The sequence below is a fragment of the Hibiscus syriacus genome, unplaced genomic scaffold, assembly GCF_006381635.1.
Source record: "Hibiscus syriacus cultivar Baekdansim isolate YM2019G1 unplaced genomic scaffold, ASM638163v2 tig00112498_pilon, whole genome shotgun sequence".
Lineage (NCBI taxonomy): Eukaryota > Viridiplantae > Streptophyta > Magnoliopsida > Malvales > Malvaceae > Hibiscus > Hibiscus syriacus.
In genome coordinates this window covers 115,856-142,068 of record NW_024063347.1, presented here as the reverse complement: position 1 = coordinate 142,068, position 26,213 = coordinate 115,856, and the positions used below count along the sequence as shown (strand labels likewise).

The following is a 26,213-nucleotide window of genomic DNA, read 5'->3' as shown; positions in this document are numbered from 1 at the left end:
TTTACATAGAATTCATATTTTTTTCTTATATTATGATTTAACTCGAGATACTAAATTTCCCACGTTTATACATTCTAATCATTTTTTTAATCAAGTATTAATTAACTTTTCCCATATATTACTGTTTCATTCATGTGATGTAATCATATAGTACCGAAAAAATGTTAAAAGTTTAATCTATGATATAAATCGATAAATTTATTGTTTCGATAATTAAGTAGCATTGGCGCTTCACGGTTTAAATTCTACTCTCTGCATGATTAGTTTACAGCATATACCATCAAATACTGAAAAACAAACACGAATTGTCATCGTGTTAAAGAAAAACCTTCTTCAAGGCATTGTGTTCTTTTGTCTTGCATGGTACGTTGAAGTAAAGTGGGGTTGCTAGTAATAATGGCATCCGCATGCGCATGCAACATCGTCGTCATGGACTCAACATCATCGACGGTCCAGGCATATACCTTCTTCTCCCTCCTGTTGAGACCATAACATCTCAAGCAATGGATCACAATTGCATACTGTATACAACATTGATTACATTACACCAATAGTTAGCTCAATATGAGTTACATACCCATGCAGAGTCTTAACCAATCTTTCATTAATCAATTGGTGGTATACGCCTGTCACCTTGGCCCCTTTCATTCTAAATAAGCTAGTTCGAGCCCCAGAATGGGGATCCGCCATAATAATGTAGCCTACCTGTGAGTTCATCCACAAACCGATTGAATGTGAGTGGTTAGAAGCTAAGTTTAACGGCTCCCACATTATATAGCCTTTGTTGAGATGGAACACAATTAAAGCAAAAGCACCCCTAGACAGTATCCATATTGAGTTCACGAATTGTAATACAGAACTGATATTTTTCTAAAAGCCAAATTAGGATCCTGCAAGAAAAGTCAAGACATCCTATAATTTCACAAAGACATGACATGAAGCACAATATGTCAACACAAATCTATGAGAACTTGCAACACAGATGAACTGGTCAGTGAGAAAAGAAGGAAAAAGGAAGGAAACAAAAGTCGAGTAGAAGGGAAAGAGTTCGAGTTCCTAGGCCACATATGTGAAAGGACGTGTTGCACAAGGTAAAGGGTTCTTTGTGTTTCTCTATGGTAGCTGGAATCCTAGGTTTGAAACAACTGGTCTGACTTCTTAGTAAGCCAAAATTTGAATGAATTGGAAGGATTAGTCAAATCAAATCAGCTATTGCCCATCTCCATAGCCCAAATATGATTGTCATCAAGCATGTCACAATATGCCAATGTAAGATAGCCATTCATAAGGCATCGCAATAACCCTTCCAAAAGTAGTTATTCTTATAGGGGGGAAATCCAAAATAACTCAAAACAGTCCAATTCGTCTCACCTTAACATCTGACGAGAGTTTGATTATGTCCCTCAGTAAACTATCGCTTTTAGCCCAAATGAGGCAATTCTTGCACCGAATCTTCTCAACCTGAAATTTTTTACAATAAAACTTTTAAGCAAAATGGCCTAGAATTAAGAAATCTAGGTCGATAAAACAGTATAATACTTCAAGCATTTATACTTAAATTTATTTGGAAATTTCAATTCATCTTTTCCATTGATATAGACAGACAGTCTCCTACAGTTTCCTAAATCAACTTTCAAGCAGGTAAAACTGTAATCTTCCCATGCGTTGTCTTGTACAAAACCTCATGAACTATTATACAGTGTCACAATCACATTGAAAAACTAGTCATGACAGAACAATAGATAAAAGAAAATAACTGCAGTGGAAATAACTCACAGTGGAAAGAATATCTTTTGCAAGCCCCTTTTCATATAATGGAGGCCCCACCTTGGCATCTAGAATCACCTGCCTAACTGATGTTGATATCAACTATCCGGATGAACCATAATCAGATATTCATCATTTACCTTTTGATAGAAGAAACCACCAATAGTAGAATATAGTATGGCAGATGAAACACTATCCTGAACATACCGTCAAAGCATCTTCAATTGTAGGTATCTTTGAATTACCAGAATGATGATAGACATCTAGTTCTTTTATCTACAAAACAAAACATACAATCTCAATCAACATTACTAATAAACAGCTTTCCTTATATGAGATAGATATAAGAAAACCAGAATGGTCCCATGGAATTTCCCTTCAATTGGAGATTAACATTTTACAGTTTCAATAATAAATCATGCAAAAGATTAAAGAAAATCAGTATTACTCTGAACTGTCACGGCAGTAAACCACAGAAATTTGAAATTTGAAAAGAACATAACTAACAAACAAAAGAACCATTCTGCTTTATTGTAGGTTATCATTTTTTCTGGGAAAATATTAAAATTAAATAAGGATCAGTGAACAACTAAAATTAGTGCAAAAGGTTAGATGCATTAACTGCTGCTAGTGGTAAAATACCTTCTTGTTTCATTTTAAAGCAAAAACAAAATTATACGGGACAATCAAATTCATACCTCGCCAACATAAAGAAACCCAATCAACCATGGGGTCCAGCTCCCCTCCATTGGAATACTTTTCTAGTTTTTTCTTAATTACAACTTCAGGTGGAAGACTGTTGAAGTTTGAATTATAATATTTTGACATAACAAATAATTGTAAAAATGTCTATGGAATTAATTAAATATCTCAAAAATAATTTAAAGTCCCTTCTATAAGAATCGATCCCTTCCCTCAAAGGATCAATCCCTTGGCTGGCAACGATCATATTTTTGAAAATTTATTAATTGATCCCTTGTGTCATAAATGCTCCTAACGGCCCTTTTGCATCCACAAAGGCTCCAAATGGCTAGTAACCATAGAGAGGGTATAAAAATAAGCCCCAAGCATCACAACCATGACAAACATCCTTGAGAAGATATACCAACATCAAAGAGTATCTTTGCAAACATTAAATCATTTTGAGGAAATTTCCAGTTAGTTAATTTGTATTTCTCTTTGAGAGGGCGTTCTAAGGTATAAACCTTAAGGGATTGTTGTAAGTTTACACCTATACTCAAAGGTAAAAAAATTTAGTGAATTTGAGAAAAATTTTAATGTGGATAGCTAAGGTAGTGTATGTATACTCGGTTCAGAAATCAAACCACTCTAGATCATTGTGTAAATTATTTCTATTTTTCAATTGCTTCCACAATTTTAAAAGAGTCAATTCACTCCCTCTCTTGACATTATTCATTTGATCGATCAAGCTAACAAAGACAAATATTCACTTCATAATAAATGGTTCATATTAAATTGAATACTAAGAACTAATTTGCCATGACTTCTCCATTAACTAAGATTAATTTTTCAAATTCTATTTCAATTTCTTACGAGAAAAGGAGATATGGTCCAAATTCAAGGTCTTTCTCTTGAAAAATAAATAAGAATTTTTACCGTTATTAAAAATTACGTAAATCAATACAATTCCAAGTTCTCCACGCTTCAGTAAAGTCTGAACAAATATGACTCAAGCCAATTAGGAGATCCTCATTTCCACAACATATTCTGGCTTTTATGAAAAAATGGTTAAATTTTGAACGAAAACGGGGCTGAAGAAAGAGAAAGAAAAGGAGAATTGTTTTCCAGGATTCCCGAAACAATAAAACAATGAAAACTGACGAAAAATAAGTTGTTAGAAGTATATTAATAGGACTATTATAATGGACCAAGAAATCTTGAATGTTTAAAATAAAGTTAGACATTTGTCTTTTTATATGGATACCGACTGAAAATTACTGAACAAATAAATATTACAATGGAAAAGCATCCACCAAAGAACTTCTGACCTAAATAAATTATCTAAATCAAGTTTTTTGTTTCTTTCACCTACTTACCTCGTCAGTTGACAAGTTTTTTGGCAAGACACTTACCTTACAAGGACTTAAAACCCATATATGATATTATTAACTCCAGACAATTATTAAAATAAGAAAACTAAGAAAAGTGCACCAATCATCTATTGGATGCTAACTAAGATTATCTCTAGTATTTCTTAAACAACTAGAACTTCTTTGAAGTTTAAGCAATAGCATGCCAATTTATAAAACAAGTTCAAAGAAACACTCATGAAAATGAGACCAATTTGGAGGCTGAAATTCAATCAAGTTCGAATGGTGAACAATGTAATCATTTTGCATACACAGAAAAAATTAAAAGTGCAAAGTGGAGGCAAAGAAACTTGTTATACAAAATGTGTGTTAGGGTGTGAAAGCTTATGAGCTCTTAAATTTTGAAAAGCATAGTGTCTTGTTACTAACTGCTACACCGTTAACAACTATAGAATAGCATGGGCTAATGAGTTGGTGTTGAATGATGACAAGTATTCCCTAGATATGTAGGTCCTTATCTTATTTCCAATTCAAAGAACATGTACGTTTGAAAAATAAATTCAAGAAACAAAATAAATAAATCCAATTTACTTAAAGGAAGAACAAGAAAAGGAAAAGTCATTAAAATGAGAAGGCAACAATTCAAGTTTATTTTACAGGCTATTTAACCTTTTTGTTTTCATAACAAGACAATCTGTTTAAAAATATACATGAGCATGAAAACATGCGAACAGAACTAGGTAGAGGGAAAGGTAAAGCATCACCTATAGCTGTTAAAATAACTTTTCAAATGTTTAACCGTGCCTTTTTTCAAAGCAAATAAAAATGAAACATTTAAATACAACACAGCATCTCTTGCTGATATTTTCCAGCTATTGCTGCGACTGTAATAATCACATAACATACAAGGACAAACTAACTAAGCTCCAATAGTAAATTTATATTTTCAGAAACGGAAAATAATACAGAACAAACAATGTTAAAGGCTTAAAGCCTCTTCATAGTTTTTTTTTTTTTTTTGATAGGAATTGAAGGCGTCGTTAAAAACCTCCTTCTTGATTAAAGGAGCTTGTAGAAAAGCTTCTTAATCAGCGGAAGGAGGAAAAGAGTGCCTTAAGATTTCATTAACCATAAGAAACATAAGATACAACCAGAATCGCCTCCCTAACATAAACAAACAACCCAAAACAGCCGGAAAAACCCTATACAGCAACACTAACATAGCGAAATCCATCTAAGCTATAACAACAGTCACAAAAATGATTGACCAGACTTAACACCTAAACTAAGCCCGAAAACCAACACATAAACAAAACAACTAAAGTAGAGGCCGAATATCACAGCTGACTCAAACCATAAAATCCAAGATCAAAAACAAATAGCCCTGAACTTCCACACGAAGAGTACAAGAATCTTATTCCGCCTTACTGCCTCTTCCGCCTAGTTGCCTCTTCTAGCTCGACTTGACGACATAGACCATTCGAACCTCCAACTTTAGAGCCTTCAAGATCATAAAAAACTTCCTCTCGATGCACCTTCCTCTGAGAATTCTTGCTTTGACTCTAACGAGGGTTCCTTTGATGGCCGAGAATTTTTCTTGAAAATTTCGGAGAGAACTAAATATAGCATTTCTCTCCTCCAAATCTCTTAGTTTCTGACGCCCATCCACTTTCTCGGATTTCGATAGCCCCATCCCCTGACCAGCAGGCACTTCCTCGTGTACCACCAATACCTTAGTTCCATCAGTAGGCATGGTCGAGGACGGCACAACTGGCAGCTGCACGTTATCTTTACTTACATCCTTAGACCCACCCAACGTGCACCCTACTAACACTCTCCAAGGCATGCAAAGTGCCACCAGTTTGACAGGCATAATCCTGCACAATTGTCCCACTAACCGAACTAACATTCGGGATCTCCAAGAACCTATTACTATTTAATAATACCTTGGTCTGTCGTGAACCAACATTTCTAATTGGAGCCAAACGCCTACCACTAACATCAAGAAACATGTGTTGCCCATCTTTCGAAAATGCACTATCAACTCTAGCATCACACACATCCAAACCTGAGCCCACGTGTAACCCACTAGCTCCCTCCAAAATATTAAGATCTGCACTCCTCTGGCCAACTGAACCAAGCGTAGATGCCCCATTACAATTTGTCGGGTTATCACAAAACGGCAGCTTATGCCCATGCACATTAGACCCCACTTGCGCCCCCTTAGCTACCTCCAAAGAAGACCCATGCGCAGCTATCCCGTAACGGACTGTCAGGGACACAACTTCCACAGCCCATACCTCATCGGAACAAGGACCAATTCCTACTTCCTCGGCACCTGAACCACACGTTCCACCACCAGTATGCGTGCCTTCAAAACACGCTCGAGTTTCTAGCTGAGCTTCCTTAATATTAGTGGAATCAAGATTAACTCGAGAAAACGTTCCAGCATCTACCACCAACTCGGAAGGCTTAACTGGCGAGACACCAATAAGCTCCCCCTCCGTGGGCAATGGGGAGGCAACTGACGTTTCCAACACAGACGAATCAACCCAGACGGAATCTGGGCTAAAGCAAGGTTCAAACTCATAAACAAATACTGTAAAAGACTGTTCCCCGACTTTCAAAACACATGATTCTTCCACTCGATCTTTGCGGTTCGTAATGATATGAAAACAGGCCCTATCAAACGAGCCAGGATTAAAGGTTCCTATGTCAATGGAGATAAGAGCTCCCCATTTTTCTGCAATGTTTCTGAAAGTTGAATGGCACCACACAAACGGTGGGATCCCTCTACACGATAACCATGCCCGTCGGCTGCTACACTGAAAGTTTTCCGACCACAAATCCACTTTGTCAAAGCATTTATTCAACGCTCCAATCTGATTTTTTAGAGTATAGTCTCTACTCTCTTCATCTTCAATTATGATCAAAATAGCTAAACCACTTAACCTCATAATTTTCGGGCCTAATATGCCTTCCTTGTGCATAATAGCAGCTAGCTCTTTCATTTTTATAAATTTTCTGCACCAACCAACCAAACTATCTCTAAGAGTAATTAGCTTATCCTCGTCAACTACACCAATAATGGGCACCTCTTTAACATCCGCCTCACTACTCTTGACCACAGCAGAATTTGAACCAGAAAACTTTTTCCTCCAAAAAGCATCACGAGGTTGAAATCTCGCCATGAAAAATCTAACCTTTTTATCTTGAATCCAAGATCTATCGGCACAGATGATAGCCCTCCTCGCGTCCTCCACACTAGAAAATCGGACAAAACCGAATTTGCTACCTCCCTTGCTTCTTTTGCTAGGGATGAAAGAATCGACCACCTCGCCATATTTATCGAACAATAACCTAAGACCTTGATAATGAAGACAATCTGGAATATTGAAAATAATAACTGTAACGCAATTCTTCCCACCAGATCTTCTCAACTGGCTCGCCATCTAAATGATTCGAAGGGGATAAATAAAGAAATTTTTGAAAAAGCCTAAATTTTTAGAGAGAAGGTGGAGCTTCGCCTCTTCATAGTTCATACACCCAATATCATAAATATATATATATATATATCATACTATCTACTATCATGAAAAAGCATATTTTTTCCAATAAAAAATTTAAAACCAACTAATCAATTAGGACCTCATACATAGATAGAATTCTTCACGAGTTAAATTGAATCTTCTTGTTCAGACTGAAATATTATGTGATCAAGCAATTCTTCAAGAAATTAATATTTCCTAGCTTAAGCCAAAGGGAAGCACATTTTCTCCAATCCAATATTTTACAAGGAAAAACCATCAAAATTTTGAGTAAAGTACACAAATGGTCCCCGACTATAGGGTGTTGCTTTGTTGAGTCCTCCACTATTAAAAGTTACAAAATGATCACCCAATTACTCATATGTTCCAAACTCATCATTTTTCATTAAAAAATTGACGACAGTCTGAGCTGAATGTTAACTTGTTGGCTGAGATATGATAATCGTTTGAGAATTTGGAATCAGATTTTATCAAATCACAATAAGAGGGTTAACGTTCAACTCAGGTTGTTGTCAATCCGTCAATCTTTTAAGCGAAAAAGACGAGTTTGGAATATATGAATAGTCGGATGACCATTTTGTAACTTTTATATAGTCGAGGGACTCAATAAAGCAACACTATATAGTCAAGGAACCATTTTGTAACTTTTAATAGTCGAGGGACTCAATAAAACAATGCTCTACAGTCGAGGGACCATTTGTGTACTTTAGCCTAAAATTTTAATATCATAATTAGTAAGGGGAGACTGCATGCCAGAAAATAAAAATATTAACAACAACAAAATAAACAGTCAAATCAGATAGAAATGAAAACATCTTAATTCAATTGACTATTTTTTTTCTTTCTGGTTTGTGTCTCGCTCCTTGTATGTATGACATACATAAAGCACAATTATTAGGTTACATATGTCATACATGTACAAATGGATTCCTTAGAACTCAACGGAGCCAAATAAGAGTCAATTCAGAAATATTTTCACCTCGTTTGATCTCAAGTGCCCAACTTTAGAAGTGCTGTTACCAGATATTCGCTGCAAATCCCTGCCTGTGTAACGTAAAAATCAAGTATCCATATAGCTGAAATATAAGCTTGCAATACAGATGCAGGAAGAAATTCCAGATTTGTACTCCAACAAGACTAAGGAATTATTTCATCAAGTATTACACACAAATAATTTTGTTAATTTGTTAAGCACTCCTAATAGTAATACTACCCACCCACAAAATGCACTTTCGGCTTACTTAAAAAGTCACTTAGATTACTAGTAAATGTTTTTCCTTAACACGTCACTCTAGAAAATCAGCAATGATGAAAAGAAAAATGAATCACCATTTTTTGAGTTGGCAAAAGGAATAAAGAGTCATAATGTTGCAAATAAATCAAGTAATTAGAAAACATTGTTTCAAACTCCCACCAATATGCAGCAATCTAATAAATCAGAATCAGTATAGCTGTAAGGAAAAATCCAAAACCATGTCCAGAACTGAATGTATGCCTGTATGATAGTATTAATCTAATGTTTAGTCCACCAAATTATATGAGACAATATGACAAATTAGGTGGCACATGAAGATAAACATAAAAATATGAGAAGACTTGGACATAGCAACATTGAGTATAAATGAAAAGATGTTGATTACTTTTTAGGGTTTGTTTGTTTCACTGAAAATGACTTCTATAAAATGTTTTCCGCATTTTCCAAACATCAAAATATCTTTACTTTCTGGAAAATCTTCATATTTTCCGGAAAAACATTTTCTGAAAAAAATAAATTATGTGGAACAATCACACCCTTGAATGTCAAATTTTCAGCACATGCATTGGGTTTTTTAAAATATTTCTATATGATCTGACCACAGCATTTAAGAAAACTACTGAGACCATTCATGGAAGTAAAGTACACATGAATGAGAAAACCACATCCTTTATGGAAGTTCTCATATGATTATGAGATGAAAATACCTGTCATGAAGTGCAAACAAAACTCCATCTGATGAGCGAGAGATGTCAATTTCAATGCAATCTACTTGAGAACGAAGAGCAAAACCATATGCAGACATCTGCTCAAAATAAAAGAGAGACAGATCAATCAAGAATAATACTAAGATCCCAAAAGTTACAAAAAAGCATGATCAATTTAATGTCATCGTAATCTACATAGCCAGTTCATCATGTGTTATAAGGATTTAACTTGTGCTAATTTAGCCTTGGCCAAGCATTAGCATAATTTCAAGTTCTAAGGCACAAAAAGAGAAAAAAGCGAAGGAAGCTTGAAACCAGGTACAGTATGAAACAAGATCATTATATCCCCCTAAGATGTATAAGCAATCAAATTTTATAGCTTTAGTTTGTCTTTTGAAATCCAAGCAAAATAGCTAACTAAAGCAATTACAGAAAGGAAGAGATGCTCACCGTGTTTGGGAAGGCATTAGTTGAGTCACCACCATGAGCACACACAAGGGGAGGATTGTTCAGCCAACCACACTTGCTTAATTGCGTCTGCAAGATAAAAATAATATTAAAGTCGTACTAGTAATTGAGGACCTATAAATTTGACAAGTATCCCCTTTAACCGAGGAATTAAACAAATTGACTTAGTTAGAATTGTAAAAAAAAATATTTAATGAGTATCCAGAAGCCATATGCTTCAATATTTAGAAACAATAATATATTTAAATCATTTAGCAGCCCATCCAATATTATCATATAGTGAACATCAACCAAGTAGAATAACCTTGAAAATTTAGAGCACATGCATACAATTATATCAAGTATCAACCTCTATTTTACGTTTGATTCCTCCATGTTTAGGTTTAACATGAAATTCAGTAAAGTAAATCCCTGCACTTAGCAAAAAGTGTAAGCGTTTAACAAACAGCCTTACTGATTGCATATTAATTTGATTGGAGGAAACAAAGGTAACCTTAAAATCTAGGGAATATGCAAATTATGATATGCTTTTACACCTTTTAATGATAACAAACAAATTAAACAGACAGGAAGTACAGAAAAGTGCAGAGAAAGAGAGATAACAAGGCAAGCTTAAACTAAAAGGAAAGCACCAATCACGCCTGAAATTTTACCACTGAAATAAACCGCAAGGGGAAAAGAATACAGAAAAGTAAGAAAATATGTAAATCAACAAGAAGAAAAAATTTCCTTAAAACCTGGGCCTTTGAGTTAAGAACATAACGCTGCTCTGGATCAAATGCTCTACTATATCTCTCACCCCACAAACACCAAAGTAAATAAAGCGGCACCATTGTCCAAACTAAGTTGTTCCTGCGTTTCCTAGACACTGCTCTCCAACTAGCCATAATACCTACCACCATCTTCACCGTGACTAAATGAAAAGAAGATAAAACATAGACCTAATTTCTGAAGCAATTACATATTTATATGTTCATGCTTTTCATTTATAACACATAGTGATTAGATTAATATATATCAAATCAAAGATTTATAGCATGGGAAACATTTCCGAATGGTTCAGTCACGAGCAGTGACTCAAATAATTAATAACACAAAGCCATAAAAACATGAAAAAGAGTTAGAAAATAGATTAACTGCATGTCCAGTGTACATAATGAAAGATATTACACAAGCTCGAATGTTCACAAGCAAATATCATCACATAGAAGTTAATTGGAGAAATTTCCTGGACTTGCTAAGATATATACACACACATAATTCTTTATTTGAAAGACAGATCTTTATTGTAGTATTAGTTTCTCAAAATTTGCTACAATGTTTTCACATGTAAAAAAAAATCAAATGATGCAATTAATTCAGAAAGCCTTCACCTATCCAATGTCGATGTCATCTAGGAAGGAATTTCAAAATAAAATTTAAAAAAATCAAATCAAATCAAATCAAATGGGAATAATTGCTCGTAAACAACCACATCTTGAATTTATCGGTGCATAAAATAAAAAAATTTGAGACAACTCCTATCCTGATCAAAATTAGAAAATCGGCGAATTCGGGAAAATAAGGGATTGGTATTGGAACCTGATGAAAACGGCGGAGCCTGAAGTGGAAGAAAAGGGGAGGCAAAATGGCGATGAAAGCAAGAAGAATGAGAATGAAAACGAAGCCTTGAATAGAAAGAAGAAAATTTAAACAGAGGGGTTCCATGGCTGCGCCTTCTTCCAACCGATGGTTTCATTTCTACTGGTAGCACGTTCAATTCCCACCAACTAATTTATACATTTATATATGCTCTGAGTATTGGGCTATGTGGCTGCAGGCCCAACTCCATCTCCCATTTCACTCTTTTCTTTTATTGTTTCATCCAAATTTTCTCAATTTCATTTATTTCTATTTGTCTCTCATAGAAAAAAAAAAGGTATATATATAATAGTCTAGAGTGATTTATACAGCTACTCAAACCTAAAATTCTAAAAAGAACAATACCAAATGGATAGATTTCCTAATGACATGACAAAAGACAATCCAAAAAGGATTTGTAAAAGCATAGAAGGGAAAATCTAAAAGAAAAAATATCAACATAAACCAAAAAAAAATCAAGAGCATCAAATAAAAATAATAGACAAAAATATCATCCAAAAGTATAATCTCGTTATAAACTTTTAGAGATAAAGAAAACTCCAACTTTCAAGTATGATTTGTATAGATTATAAGTCATAACAACTAAAAAATATACAAGACTAAATGAAGTAAAAAGGAAGAAAATATTTTAATAAAATGAAAACATTCTAAAAATAATTTTAACTTATAAGAAAATTCACAGTTATAATGATGAGATATATTGATGTGAATGTTAAAAGTAATTTTTTTTAAAACATAAATAAATGAGACAATAAAAAAAATTACTAAAACAAGAATTATCGTCCCCCGTCATCAACATGAACTTATTGGATTAAAATTTATCATTGTGGGCACACATATATATTGTACAATTATTTTATAAAGTATGACACAAAATTAAATGATCAATTATATTACTTTTGTCATAAGATATCCTAAATTATATTTATAATTTGATGAATGATAGAATTATAAATACTTAATCAAAGACAAATGTTGCCTTCTAAAATACTCGATACCATGGTATCTAAAGTTGTATTTGATTGTCGAACTACATGACTTGGACCAAATTCAAGATTTATCTTTGATATTTCAAAATCAACAAATTTAACCACGATATTATCAAATCTAACATTGTTTATATATATTTAAAATATATAAATATAATATTTTAAGGTATGCACTCATTGGCCAATGATTAAAGAAAAATGTATACACGGTAACACATATATTGTCATATTTTGGTTGCTTGTGAAAATATGTCCTAGACATGTACGTGTGTTACTACTTTTTGAATAAAATATATTTTTTGTCATTATTCTTATTTCTTTCATTTTTTATTTTTTCTCATTATTCTTTTATTATTCATGTTCTAAAAAGAGTAAATAATAAAAAATAATGTTATGATTAAAATATTTTTTATATTTATAATTAATTTTAATATTATCTAATTGTATTAATTTTATAAAAATATTTTTCCCAATTTTAATTTCCCTTTTACATTATATGTTAATATTTTTTATAAAATATTGAATTAATTTATATTTTGATAGTATTTATTGTCATAATGTTATTTTAATTATATATGAATGTAGTGAAATGGAAGATAAACTTCAAATTTGAGGTTAAATCCTTCAAAGTTCAAGTGCTTGGGAATTGTCCAATAAGTTTGATGTACAACAAAGTGCATAAAAAGCAGCAGCAACTCGGGGACAAAGATAACAGAATCAGAGGGTGGGAACTCTTTCAGCAGTTCCTGCAATGACAGTAAGCAAGTTGTTGCCAAAAGGATCGCTGAGGTGCTTCGCAAGGTTCTCGACCGGACCTTCTCCGGTCACATAAGCTTGGAGGAAGAAGCCCAACATGGCAAACATCGCGAGCCGACCATTCTTGATCTCTTTCACCTTCAGCAGAGCAGCCTGGTCAGGGTCCTTGGCTAGCCCAAGTGGGTCAAATGGACCACCAGGGTGAAGCTTGTCCTCCAAATCCTGCAGCAAGAGGAATCATAATAATATAATGTTCTGCTTTTGGTAGTAAAATATGATCATTTATAATATAAAAGTGGAATCTATACCAAGCCATTGATGATTCTGTAATATTCAGCGCCACCAACGAGGACGACCTCAGCGATCACAGCAACAACAAGGTTGATAGGGATGTTCTTCCCGAAGTAGTTCAAGGTGTTACCGTCCAAGAGAAGAGCTCCGGTCTGCAAATTATCAACAGATCAAATTATTTACATAATTTGGGATTTTAACGATGAATTAATTGAAATTTGAAAGTGAGAGAGTTAAATTAACCTTGAACCAAACGGCTTCAGGGCCGCAGTTTGCTCCATATTTGTTAAAGGCTTCAGGGATAATGAACCCTGCAGCACCAAGCATTGCCCACCTTGCGTGTATTAACTCATATGCTTGATATCTGTATTCCGAAGGTGTTAATTATTTGGATTAACAAATGTATGGGGATTAAATCGGAGATTTGTTCATAATAAAAAGATAAAAAATGGAAATTGTCCTTTATTAAATGAGAGTTGTAAAAATCAGAAACTAAACTTACTTTGCAAAGTTTTCTGGGTTCTTGCTCAGACCAAAAGGATCGTATCCATAGCTAGATGAAACATATGCACATGAAAGCAAAGCAACAACAGCTTAATTATTTTATCAAACAAGTATCATATAACTTGATTTAATCATAATCTGTACTCACTCTCCTGGCACTTCTCCGGTCAAATACTCTGGGATCTCCGATCTGTCCAACAGCCCTTCCGGCAAGAAAATCCTTCTGTCGGGACCTGTTTGAATATAAATGCATCTTTTCATTTTTTGTCGTACAATTTGCTTATTCATACGATAAACGAAAAGAATGTTGATCAACTTACCATACCACTTAGCCAGCTCTTCGTCGGCAGGGGCGACTGCAGCAGCCTTGGGCTTTGGAGGTGCGGCCTTCTTCTTGGAGAAAAGAGCGACGGTCTTGAGAGCGCCGGAGTTGGATGGTGTGGGAGGCGACGACCTAGCTCCACCACTGCAATTGAGAGGGTTTTTGAGCATTTCGGAGACGCCGAGGGAGGCGGCAGCTGTGGAAGCTGCTAACGAGGCCATGTCGGAAGCTTGGTTTACGAACAATAGAGTGACAAGGTAATAGTCGTGGGGAATGGGGGGGATGGGGATAGATACTAATAAGCAAGAGCTGGTGGACGAGGGAAGCCACTCAGGATTGTAGTTCTCGTGCTCTCATTGGTTGGCAGTGGAAGACGTGAAATCTGATGCTGGAATCTGATAGGAGGACGTTGCTTACATGGCAGATTATGATGCTGACGTGGAATGAAATGCTTGGGCTTTGGATAACATGTTTTGTCTCAATTCTCACCTGATGTTCATTCATGTGATTTCTAAATTTTTGCATTTTGATCCGAGTCTCACGTCTATTTTATGTGGCTGATATTCACTTGAGTATGGAGGTGTTCAATCTGAAGTTAAGTTAACCAATTGAATCGAACTATTCAAAATTTATTAGTCAATTTTTTCTTCTTCTAATAGTTAATTGAACCGAATTTAAAAAAAATAATTAATCCATCCGAATAAAGTTAAATTAATCGAAATTTATTATAATTCTTCTATTTTTAAAATAACAACAATCACTACATTAAAAAATATTTTTATTAGCGATATTTAAATGTCGGTTTTAACCGAAATAATCGACTTAACTAAAAAAATTTATATTCTAAAGCTAAGTAGTATATAAATAATATGTTTAATATTTTCTATCAATCAATTAATTCGGTTAATTAAATTGGATTAACTGATAACCAAAATTTGAAAAAAAAAATAACCGTTGAGAGGTCAAATCTAAAAATAACCAACGATTAACTAAAAAAAATTATCCAATCAATTAGTTTGGCCCTTGATATATATGAATTGGCAGTATTGCATGTGATTAAATTGATAATGAGATAAATTAAAAAAAAAGTCTTTTTTTAGTCAACGTATAAACTAATTCGTTTAGGACACGTTTGGGAAGTCAAATGGTATTTGGTTAAGGTGTAATTATATAGATATAAATTATTTAGTCAATCATGTATATAATTTATGGGTTCCATTGAATTAGGACATAATGATAAAATTATCTCTAATATTTGTATAAATGGTTACTTTATCTATTATTATTTATTTTAGAACATTTTAGTCCTTAAATCTTCGATTTTTAGTTAAAACAAATTTTACTAAATAGAAATCGTTAGTTAATAAAAGCATGTCGTTGATGTAACATTTTAATATGTGTTTAATTGTTGATGTGCACATGTTACATCATTGTTTTGAGTGACATGACACATCTCACGTCATGATTTCATTTTGGGTGAAGTGAAATATCACGTCATCACTTTGAGTTACATGATACATGCTATATCATCACTTTAGGTAATGTGATATATATCACATTAATAATTAAACACATGCGCAAATATTACATCAACAACATGGTTTACTCGTTAGTTAACTGACGATTTCATCCTATAGGATAATTACCCCCATTTTAGTGGAACAAAATTGCACCAAATGTTTGATAACTTTATGAAGTTATACCATCCATCAAGGCATCCAAAAGTATTCGTCTTTTTCCTCTTTTCATGACCTTTAAAATGAGTTCAAGAGCTCTAAAAATGATAGTTTAAAAAATCAGAATTTAGGTGGAGTCTACGAAATGAATTATTTTCAATATTTTCTTCATTTTCATTTGCATTTTTAAGTTTATCTTTACATTCTAGCATGAAAGATATCATATAGAATCATTATTTTGCTTGATTTGAGTTGCTAGAGATGCTGACAAATTCTCCAAAGTTAAGGTTGTGGAGATATAGTTTAAGGTTATTCTTGCTTGAAATCATTTATAAATACTCACATAACTTGAAGTGTTTATGAATAGGTATAATTTGATTGTTTGGTTGCTTAATATGATGTTTGTTGTATTTATAGTAGCTTAGCAAGATTTATGAAAACTCCTATAATGGCTTGTGGTATATACATATATGTTTTGCGGTATTTAAAGGGGCTAACATGCTTATTTGAAGTGTAGGGTAAGATTGAATTTGGATCGTTTTGGAGTGTCAACTTAAATAATTTTCCTAGAAAATATCGAAACTTGAGGCTTGAGTATCAAAACACGAGACCAGAACATATGAAATCCATGTTTTTTTATAAGAATTTTGAATTTATTGTTCAGACTTTGAAAAACCCTTGGAAAAAATGCTAGAGTATCGAAACTACCCTAAAATTTCAAATCTTAAGGTGGCCCAGAATTTTGAGCCGAAATAGATTATTTTGACCTAATTTGGGCCAATCTAACCCAAATGATTCAGTCAAATTACCAGTTGTTGTTAAAAAATAATTCGGTAATATAACGTTAAATTTCTAAAAATCCAACCCGTCATTTTGATATCTGTCAGCTTTGGTGTCCCCATCCTGACGCGAAACACAGACTTCCGACTGATTCAACATGCTCGCTGACATCTATTTATTTATTTATTCAAAGCGTTAAAATAAATGACTTAGTACAAAAGCAATCTGCTTTGCAAATTGCAACGACGTCGACGAGACCACGCGTCCTATACTCGTAAACAACAAATAATTAAAAATCTATTTTTCTGTTCTAATCCAATTATATCACTTACCACTATTTATCCAATCTATTAATTAAAATCGATAAAATTATATAACCGGTATTTGGATATTACTTTGTTGAATTTTTTATTATTAAAATTTATAAAATAATTATTTAATTATTTATATATTATAAACTTATATTTTTTCATTAAAATTTTAACTGTTGTATGAGCGAAACGTTAATATGATGATATGGATACATACACTATTATTGTTTTCAAGCACTAGTTCGACAACGTAATATTTCAAGCATTTACTCGACGACATAATGTAAACGAAAAGTTAATCCACAAAATAAAACTCAAACTGTTATGGGATCATATTTTATTATATATTAGTCAACAAGTTAATGTCCAACTATAGTAGTTTATTTTAACAGAAAATAACGAGTTTAGAACATATAAATAGTTGGGTGATCGTTATATAATTTTTAATAGTTGGGGGACTCAAAAAAGTAATTTCATATAATTATAAGACCATTTATGTAATTTACCCAAATTAAAATTATAAATTAAAATAGATGAAATTGAAATATATTATGTTAATTAAAATTTTAAATAATAGTTAATTTACTCCTCTTCCTGTTGTCCATAAGTACCAAAACCCTTTAAACTGTACTTTTTTTCATTTTTTTATTTCTGCGATCTCGTTTTAGCATCATAGCTATGCTCGATTAGTTCTTCAACAAAGGCTTCAAAGCTGCTAAATGGTATTCCCCCCCCCAGTTTCATTTCATTTCTTATTATACTCATATTCATGTTTACCTTTAATCTTCAATTCATCGATTTTTCTTCTTAATCTTGTTTGATGAATTATTTTCTTTTTACTCTTTCATAATTATTAGTCTGATCAATTTTGAATATTTAGCTTAATTTGTTTCAATTTTGATCTCTTTTGTTCGGGTGGAATATGCAGCAAAACTTTACTGTAGTTAACAATTCCGCGGATTAAGCTATTAAGGAACAGGAGAGAGATTCAGAGAAAGCAGATGCGCCGCGAAATTGCTAAGCTTCTTGAGACTGGACAAGAAGCTACTGCTCGAATTCGAGTATGTTATTGCTTCTTCTTTAGTCAGATTTCTTTAAATATATGTTTATTTAAAATTAATTATTTACTGAAGTGCAAATATCTGCAGTTGATAATCTAAATATGTTGTTTTTATTATTTAGGGAAGTGACTTAATTTTTTTCGTACATTCTGAATTTGCTGTTTTTAGAAGGCATTCAAATTCTTTTTAGCGCTGCCTTGTAAACGAGTTGATAGTTTCATATGATGCAATGCTTGGGGTTTATATTTCAGGTGGAGCATATAATAAGGGAAGAAAACATTATGGTTGCTCAGGAGATCCTCGAGATGTTTTGCAAGCTTATTGCTGTCCGGCTTCCTATCATAGAGGTTCAAAGGTTATCGCTTGAAATTTTTGGAATCTTATCTTTTTATTTATTAATATTTTTTAATTTAACTCAGTTGCTTGGGGTCTGAACCAGTTTGGTAGGATGAATTTTGCATTGTAGGGGATATCAGCTTTAGATTGAAGGATGGGACCAAATATTTGTAGAAAGGCTTTGGTAGTTGATTGGAAAAGTAGTTTGACCTAATTCTTTAGATTGAAGGCTATATCTTTATGTTTGATATGGTTTCATTATTTAGGAGTTGATGAACTGCTGTAATATCATCTTCAATATGGTTTCATTGAATGTTTAATATTTCTATATAACAGTATACTTCTCATAATACCTTTCTCCTATGCATTGCCATTTGCCATGCCGATATTAAAATCTGGCTGCCTTTGGTAATTTCATACACGAAGAATTAGCACCTTTTTGGGGATTGGTCAATCTTTAGGTCTGACCTAATTCTTTAGATTGAAGACTATATCTTTATGTTCGATATGGTTTCATTATTCAGGAGTTGATGAACTGCTGTAATATCATCCTCAATATGGTTTCATTGAATGTTTAATATTTCTATATGATAGTATACTTCCCATAATACCTTTCTCCTATGCATTGCCATGCCGATATTAAAGTCTTGGGCTGCCTTTGGTAATTTCATACATGAAGCATTAGCACCTTTTTGGAGGTTGGTTTGACCTAATTCTTTAGATTGAAGATTATATCTTTATGTTTGATATGGTTTCATTATTTAGAAGTTGATGAACTGCTGTAATAATTAATATCATCTTCAATATGGTTTCATTGAATGTTTAGTATTTCTATATAATAGTATACTTCTAATAATACCTTTCTCCTATGCATTTCCATGCTGATATTAGAATCTCGGGCTGCCTTTGGTAATTTCATACATGAAGCATTAGCACCTTTTTGGAGGTAGGTCAATCTTTGCCTAGGTTATAAACAGCACATATCACCTAAAGATTGTAGAAGTGTACACATGATGTTCTTCACTAAATGCACTTTCCCTCATGTCAATGCAATTCTGTCAACTTCTCCACACTTTTTGAGATGACTTTGTTGCCCTGATGAATGACGGTTTTGCACAATGCTGTAATTTTTGTGTAATTTGGATCTCTTATATCCTCACAGAGGAAGTTGATAAGTTTTTAAAGTTGCTCAAAATAAATTAATAAGTTAAAAACACACTGCATTTCGTAGAATAATAATTTGAAGAATCATCCTTTTTTAGGGAATGTCCTCTAGATTTGAAGGAAGCAATAAGTAGCGTTTGTTTTGATGCACCAAGATGTGCCGATCTAACAGAGTTGCCGCAGGTTCAAATGCTATTTACTTCAAAGTACGGGAAGGAATTTGTATTAGCTGCAACTGAGCTGAGGCCGGATTGTGGTGTTAATCATCAGGTATTATAAATTTGAAAGTTCATAGTGTATTTTCGTGTTAGTATTTTTATTCTTCCAGTTGTCCCATATGTTTTTATTCTTCCAGTTGACATCCTCCTAAATGCAGTTGATAGAATTGTTATCTATACGTGCTCCTTCACCTGAAGTAAAATTGAAGATTTTGAAAGAAATTGCTGAAGAGCATGAGTTGGAATGGGATCCAACTTCTACCGAGTCTGAGTTTTTCAAACCACGTGAAGATTTATTGGTGAGTAAAATTTGGACTGGATTTTCTTGTTCTCTGTTCCCATATCTTTAATGCCTATTTTGTTCGTCATAATGGCCCAACACAGTTTGTGACTGAACCCAAGTTACCACTTCCGGTGGAGAAGCATGGTGAAACATCGACTTCTGCTGCTGATCATACCCAAACCGAGCAGCCTGATTCTGATTCTGATTTCGACTTTGACCTGGTAGATTTTCCTGAAGTTCCAAATGTGTCACTGCAGCCAAGCACTAATGCTGCATCAGCACCGGTAACTAACCCACCTTCATCATCTGCTCCTGAACTTGAAATTGATCATTCACGTAGACATTCTAGAGCTCCTGGTCATGTGTTACAAATGCTCCCTTTGTAGCCCGATATATTGATGCAAGAAAATACAACTAAAGAAAGTGAAATGCCCGATGATCCAGCTGCATCCAAAGAAAATAAACCGTTTCTGCCTTTCATTTCTCCTCCGTCAATATCTGCTTCATCAATTCCTGCAAGACCAAGCGATCCAACACCTGCTATTTTAAAACCAGAAAGTGAGACCAACTTTGATCTAGAGGATGTTTTAGTTGCTGCTCAGTCAGCTGCTGGAAGTGCTGAGCGTGCAGCAGCCAGTCTTGCACAAATCAGAATTGCGGAACTTAAGCAGAAAAAGAATGGCCAAGTCAGGGAGGATAGCTCCGAGAACCACCTTCATACAAATGTTCCTCAACAACCAGCTAGCGTGGAAACCCCGAATTTTAATCATCAAAACTCCTTCAGCCATCAAGGTGTTGGTTTATATTCTCCGGACAAAGGATCTGAAGCCGCGGATCTTCCTTCAGTGAGCAAATTAAAAGTAGGTTCGGATTCACCGGTTTCCAGAGATGATGGTATTGAACAAGAGCAACACCAAAAGCAGCCGCAGAGATGGCCTTCGATGAATGATGAGTATCCAAACCTTTTTGGATCCGGTGGTTCTTTAAACATAACCCCGATAGTCAGCAAGGCTACCGCGGATTTGTGTTTGATTTTGTTTTACAAGTTTTCAGATATGTTGTCCATCTTTATTTCATTTTGTTTTATTTGTAAAATGGTCAAAACTTGTAAACAACCGATGCTTTGGAAATGAGTCTTTTTTTCACTAGCTTCAATAAGATCATTATTAGCAGTTAAATCGGATTAGATGGAAGTCGCATTAACTGCTTATGACATATTGGGCCGGTCCACTGGGGACATAGCAAAGCTGCTTGGCTATCTACATAGTTGCTGTGGAGATCAAGTGAGAATTTGCATAAACTCTTCCAGAATACAAATCTAGTGAGAGAAAAATCAACCAATAAATCTAAATTTCATTAAAAGAAAGTTTATCTTTGAAAATCTAAAATTCACAGTTCAACTCATCAAATTCACGAATCTACACAAGAATCTCATCCATTAAATCTAAGATAACAAAGAAAAGTTGAGAATAAACTGAAAAATCTTGATCTACAAGTTTGGCCCTCAATTACTCCAATGGTTGTTGCATGTTAAGTACCTAAATCTATAGAAAATATTAAGTGAAATCTATAGAAAATATGAAGCTTACAAATTCCTCAAAAAGTCTAATGAGAACTTCTGTTTATGAACTATGGCGTTTAAAGTATATTAGAAGTAATTGTATTATACTTAAAATTTTATTTTAATCTCTCTGACATAAAAAAAAATATTTTAACCGTTATATTATTGCTAAAAGTTTAATTTAGTTTCTCTACTATAAAAAAAATATTTTAGTCCATGTAAGTTTATAAGTTAAAATTTTGATCCGAAACGTTGAAGTTATTGTTATTTAACTTAAATATTTTGATTTAAATAAATCACCCTCTTTTTCAAGAGGGACCAATTTTCTCAATTTTAAAATTGATAGGGATATAAAGGGTGTTTAAACCAAAATATTTAAACCATATAATTATAACTTTTAAATTTTAGATCAAAATATTATTTTTAGGAACTAAAATTTAACTTTTTATAATTGATGGACTAAAATGAACGTTTAGGAATAATAAAGAGCTAGAACATTTCTTTTTCTTAAGATGACTAAATATGTTTTTAATAGTTTGGGAGATTGTAAGATAGTATTTATTTAGAATATTTTTTAATTATTGATAACGTGTACATATCTTGTATTTATAAATATAACTACTCTGATTTAGAATTTTTAAAGAGAACAACATTTTCTTCTACTACTAGAATCGCTCAATGAATTCGACTAAATAAACTTTTAGTTATAGTGTACGAACTTGTAATAGAATCGAATTATGATGTATTCCAAATTGGAATTTCTTGAAGCAACCAAAGTAAGATAATTTCCATACAAGATGACTTTCTATCACAACTAGAAGGACTATTCACACCATTTGACAACGATTTCACTCTAATGAAATTCTCGTAACGAATCAAGTTTAATAACATTGTTCTCTAGCAAGCACCTACCAAAAGCTTTGATAAGTTTTTTTTTTTTTTTGTTGCTGTGGATCCATCATCTTCACGATTTAACCTTCTGTTGGGGGATGATAACTTTAAAATTCATCTTCATTTGATTCAGAGAATCCAAGGAGTTGAGCTTCTCCACCATCAATCTTCTGACACTATTTTGTTATCTGCTTGTGTCATCATCATTTGGCTTCTGTAAACTACAATGGCGTTAACAAAGGCCATTAAACAATACCAACAGGCACCTGCAATTCGCCATCGTCTTCGTCAAAAACAACCCAAACCTTGCTTATTTTGGTTTCAAGAGTGAATGAGAATTGATTGGACGACGAACTAGTATCATCTTCGTCCCCTTCCTTTTCGCTTTGTTTACCCGTAGACGAACTCGTTGACATAAAGCTGGAGCATTGTTCCAATGCCAAAACATGATCCATGGTGATTATCTGCACTCTGGGATACTCCAGATTCTTGTTTTCCATGACTCGTTTGCACGTTTCGTACAGATCCGCAAGCTCTTTGCTTTGTCGTGAAGCCCTCTTGAGTATGTCGCAGGCCAAAGTTCTGGCCGGCGTCGTCAAATCGAAGAACATGTTGATGAGAATCTCGATGACTTCGCAGTACATAATGTAAACTTGGAAGCTCTCTTTTAAGGTGTTCCCCATGGCTGCTTGAGCCAAGTTGTCTGCCGGCGGCACGACATCAATCGGTGAACAATCCAAGACCCTGTCCATAAACGCTTGACATTTCGGCAACTTACGGAACACCATGTCCACCGACTTCTCCTCGTAACATCCGAACTCCAAGCCGTTGAACATAACCGGTTCGAGTTTCCCGGCTTGGGTAATGGCCCATCCCACTCGTTCTTCCAGATAGGCCGCGTAGCTACGTAGGAACGAAAACGAGGAGTTGCGGAAACAATTGGTGGCACTCATTTGGAGATGACCGGAGACATGAGAGTTACGCAGCTCTCGTTCGAAGCAACGGTTGCCTCCGCGCAAGAGACGGTGGATGAGCGAGAGTGTTTTGAGGGCGACGAGACAGTCTCGGGTCTTACAGAGCCGACGTGAAATCCTTTCGGCCAGGAAAGGGACCGATCCCGGAGAGTTGGAGACGAGGAAGAGGATTTCGTGCATGTATTTGTCCTCAATGGGACCGTTATCATGGCCGGTGGCTCGGAGCACGGCGATCTCTATATCGGAAAAGGGTTTTCCGTCGTGGTTGTATACCAAGGCCTTACCAATGGATGCATGATCCTTCATTGAGCCAAGAGCTAGGCGGAGCTTGGTCTGTATGTCTACCCCCATTTCTTTCCCCCCCCCCCTGATTATTCTCATATGTGGGTAGATCATTAAGCTTGGGAAGAGGCAGATTATATAGATAGAAAGAAACAGATTTATTTGAAAAATTAATATGCAATAAGGAATAGATTCTACATTTTAAAATACAGCAGCCCACACAAAAAGTATATATATATATACAAAGAAAATTGTGGACCTTACGTTTTTCAAATCCATGATTTTCTTGCTTTAATAAGTTGCCCCAATGTCAACATAAATTTCAAGGATTTATTTTATTTATATTATTATTTTAATATTATGACTTTTTAAAGATAATATATGTTTAGAATTTTTTTAATTAATTTTGATAATAAATGAACTCTACAAATAGAGATGGTAAACGGGTACAATTTCGTGGATTTCGTACCGCATCCACTCCAATTGGGGCGGGGATGGGTATAATTTTAGCGGGTAGTGGTCGGGTGTGGATTTAGAAAGTGATACACGTCGCTGATAGTGGGCGGGTAATGGGTTTGAGACATTACCCGCCTCGCATCCGCCCGCTCAGCTAAATATTGCCTCGCCCGCCCACTTTCTATTATATATGTAGGTAATAGTGAATTTAAATTTGAGCGCTATCAATTGGAGGAAATAGAGAATGATGATTGTAATACTGGAGTATCATATATCACAAGTATTGCCTAAAATTTTAGAATGTTGTGCCAAAGAACAAAAGCATTATGTGTTTGTCATTTATGTTTCTAAACTTTAATTATATATTTTATTATGGTGTTTTATGTACTTTAAGATCTATATTAATACTAACTCAGATAATCTTTGGATTATTTTATTATATTTTTTAATGGACATGTTTTTTTTTATGTTTGTTGCTTATATATAACTTAAGTTTGCTTTCAGGCGGTTTTAGACGGGTACGTCACTAGTGGGTAGTGGGTGTAGAGGTGAATTTGAGAATATACCCGCGTGGGCGGGTGTGGATTTAAAAATTTGTACCCATCATAGGTGGTTGGCGGGTGATAGATTGAAAAATATGAGGTGAGTATGGGGATGAGGGAGGGAGTATCTGCACCTAACCCACCCGTTTGCTATCCCTATTTATAAACACGACTGCTCAAATTCAAAATCTCTAAAAATATTAATAATATTCGTTTTTTCCATTAAAATTACTTAATGAGATAAATTTTATTTACATTATTAAACGGATAAACGGGTGATATTTGTGATCATGGCCGGAATAACATTCAGTGTTGAAGTGTCTGTTGACATCTAAAAAAAAAATTAACAAATTTATATTTTTTTTACTGAAAGATATTAAAAATAAATTTAACACCACTCTAAAATATTATTACCATTATTTTGAAAATAGTTGATACTCCTAAATACAAACTGACAACTACCATTTGTTTCTGCTCATTTCAAAAAAATTTTTAAAAATATATATAATTTCAATATAAAAATAAAAATATCAATACTTTTTAATACGTGGTATTATGTGTTTCAGTATCACAGTCTTCAACACACTGAACATATAATGCAAATATTAATACATTTCGCCGGGTGTAAACAGTTTTATGAATGAATGATATTATTTTTTTCTGAAAAATAAACCGTAAAAAAATCTAAGAATATTCCCATCCTTCAATGGTTAACACACACAAGTTGGGTAGTGTCCATGATTATCCCGTTTATATATATATATATATATATATATATATATATATATATATGAAATAATATAATGTTATTATAAAATATTATCTGTTTAAAATTTTTTTAACTTATAAATAATGTACACGTATTTTACAAACATAGTTGCTCAAACTTAAAATCTCTAGTAAGATTAATATTTCAATTTATATCTTTATTTTTCTTTTAAAACAATTCACTAGTTTAACTTTTAATAAATATAATTTTAATTATTTATTAGATATATATAATTCGACCGAATAACATTTTCTTTATTTTCAAAGCATCGTTAATATTACTTCTAAATCCAAATAAGTATATTATTTGAATACTGTCGTTATATCTAGGTAAATGATATCCACATTTGTTTTATCTAGAGGTTTAAATATACAAAATGTGTCTAACTTATACCCATTTGGTTAGGCCGTAACGAACCGTTAGTTTTCTTCGTTAAGTGACACGTGTCACACATATCGTAAATTTGAAATTCATTTTTTAAGAAAAATATTAAAAATGTTATTATATCTATAAAAAAAACCCTTGTTCTTTTAAATTACAAAAAAGCCTCAAAATTCTTAAAATCCCCAAATCCTAACACTAACTTACTTTCGCGGCCCTTTACAGCCAC

At 33.7% G+C, this 26,213-nt stretch overlaps 4 protein-coding genes across 4 annotated transcripts; 1 reads left to right on the top strand and 3 right to left on the bottom strand.

Annotated features, from left to right (window-relative positions):
• Positions 1-231: 231 nt before the first annotated feature.
• LOC120180603 (glycerophosphodiester phosphodiesterase GDPD4-like) lies at positions 232-11,533 on the bottom strand. Its single transcript, XM_039185914.1, has 9 exons — positions 11,378-11,533; positions 9,779-9,865; positions 9,329-9,426; positions 8,346-8,406; positions 1,975-2,043; positions 1,777-1,869; positions 1,372-1,461; positions 578-705; positions 232-477 (listed from the first exon to the last, which is right to left on the bottom strand). The coding sequence occupies exons 1-9, from the start codon at positions 11,501-11,503 to the stop codon at positions 309-311; spliced, it is 921 nt and encodes a 306-aa protein (XP_039041845.1). The 5' UTR covers positions 11,504-11,533; the 3' UTR covers positions 232-308.
• Positions 11,534-13,013: 1,480 nt separating this feature from the next.
• Positions 13,014-14,563, bottom strand: LOC120180482 (chlorophyll a-b binding protein CP26, chloroplastic-like). Its single transcript, XM_039185796.1, has 6 exons — positions 14,298-14,563; positions 14,126-14,210; positions 13,976-14,026; positions 13,717-13,837; positions 13,491-13,625; positions 13,014-13,404 (listed from the first exon to the last, which is right to left on the bottom strand). The coding sequence occupies exons 1-6, from the start codon at positions 14,518-14,520 to the stop codon at positions 13,144-13,146; spliced, it is 876 nt and encodes a 291-aa protein (XP_039041727.1). The 5' UTR covers positions 14,521-14,563; the 3' UTR covers positions 13,014-13,143.
• Positions 14,564-17,885: 3,322 nt separating this feature from the next.
• On the top strand, positions 17,886-20,733 carry LOC120180720 (IST1 homolog). Its single transcript, XM_039186015.1, has 5 exons — positions 17,886-18,127; positions 18,379-18,482; positions 19,726-19,897; positions 20,004-20,144; positions 20,230-20,733. The coding sequence occupies exons 1-5, from the start codon at positions 18,068-18,070 to the stop codon at positions 20,512-20,514; spliced, it is 762 nt and encodes a 253-aa protein (XP_039041946.1). The 5' UTR covers positions 17,886-18,067; the 3' UTR covers positions 20,515-20,733.
• Positions 20,734-22,408: 1,675 nt separating this feature from the next.
• LOC120180584 (putative clathrin assembly protein At1g33340) lies at positions 22,409-23,960 on the bottom strand. Its single transcript, XM_039185895.1, has one exon. It carries the CDS (start codon positions 23,948-23,950, stop codon positions 22,826-22,828), a length of 1,125 nt encoding a protein of 374 aa, XP_039041826.1. The 5' UTR covers positions 23,951-23,960; the 3' UTR covers positions 22,409-22,825.
• Positions 23,961-26,213: the final 2,253 nt, after the last annotated feature.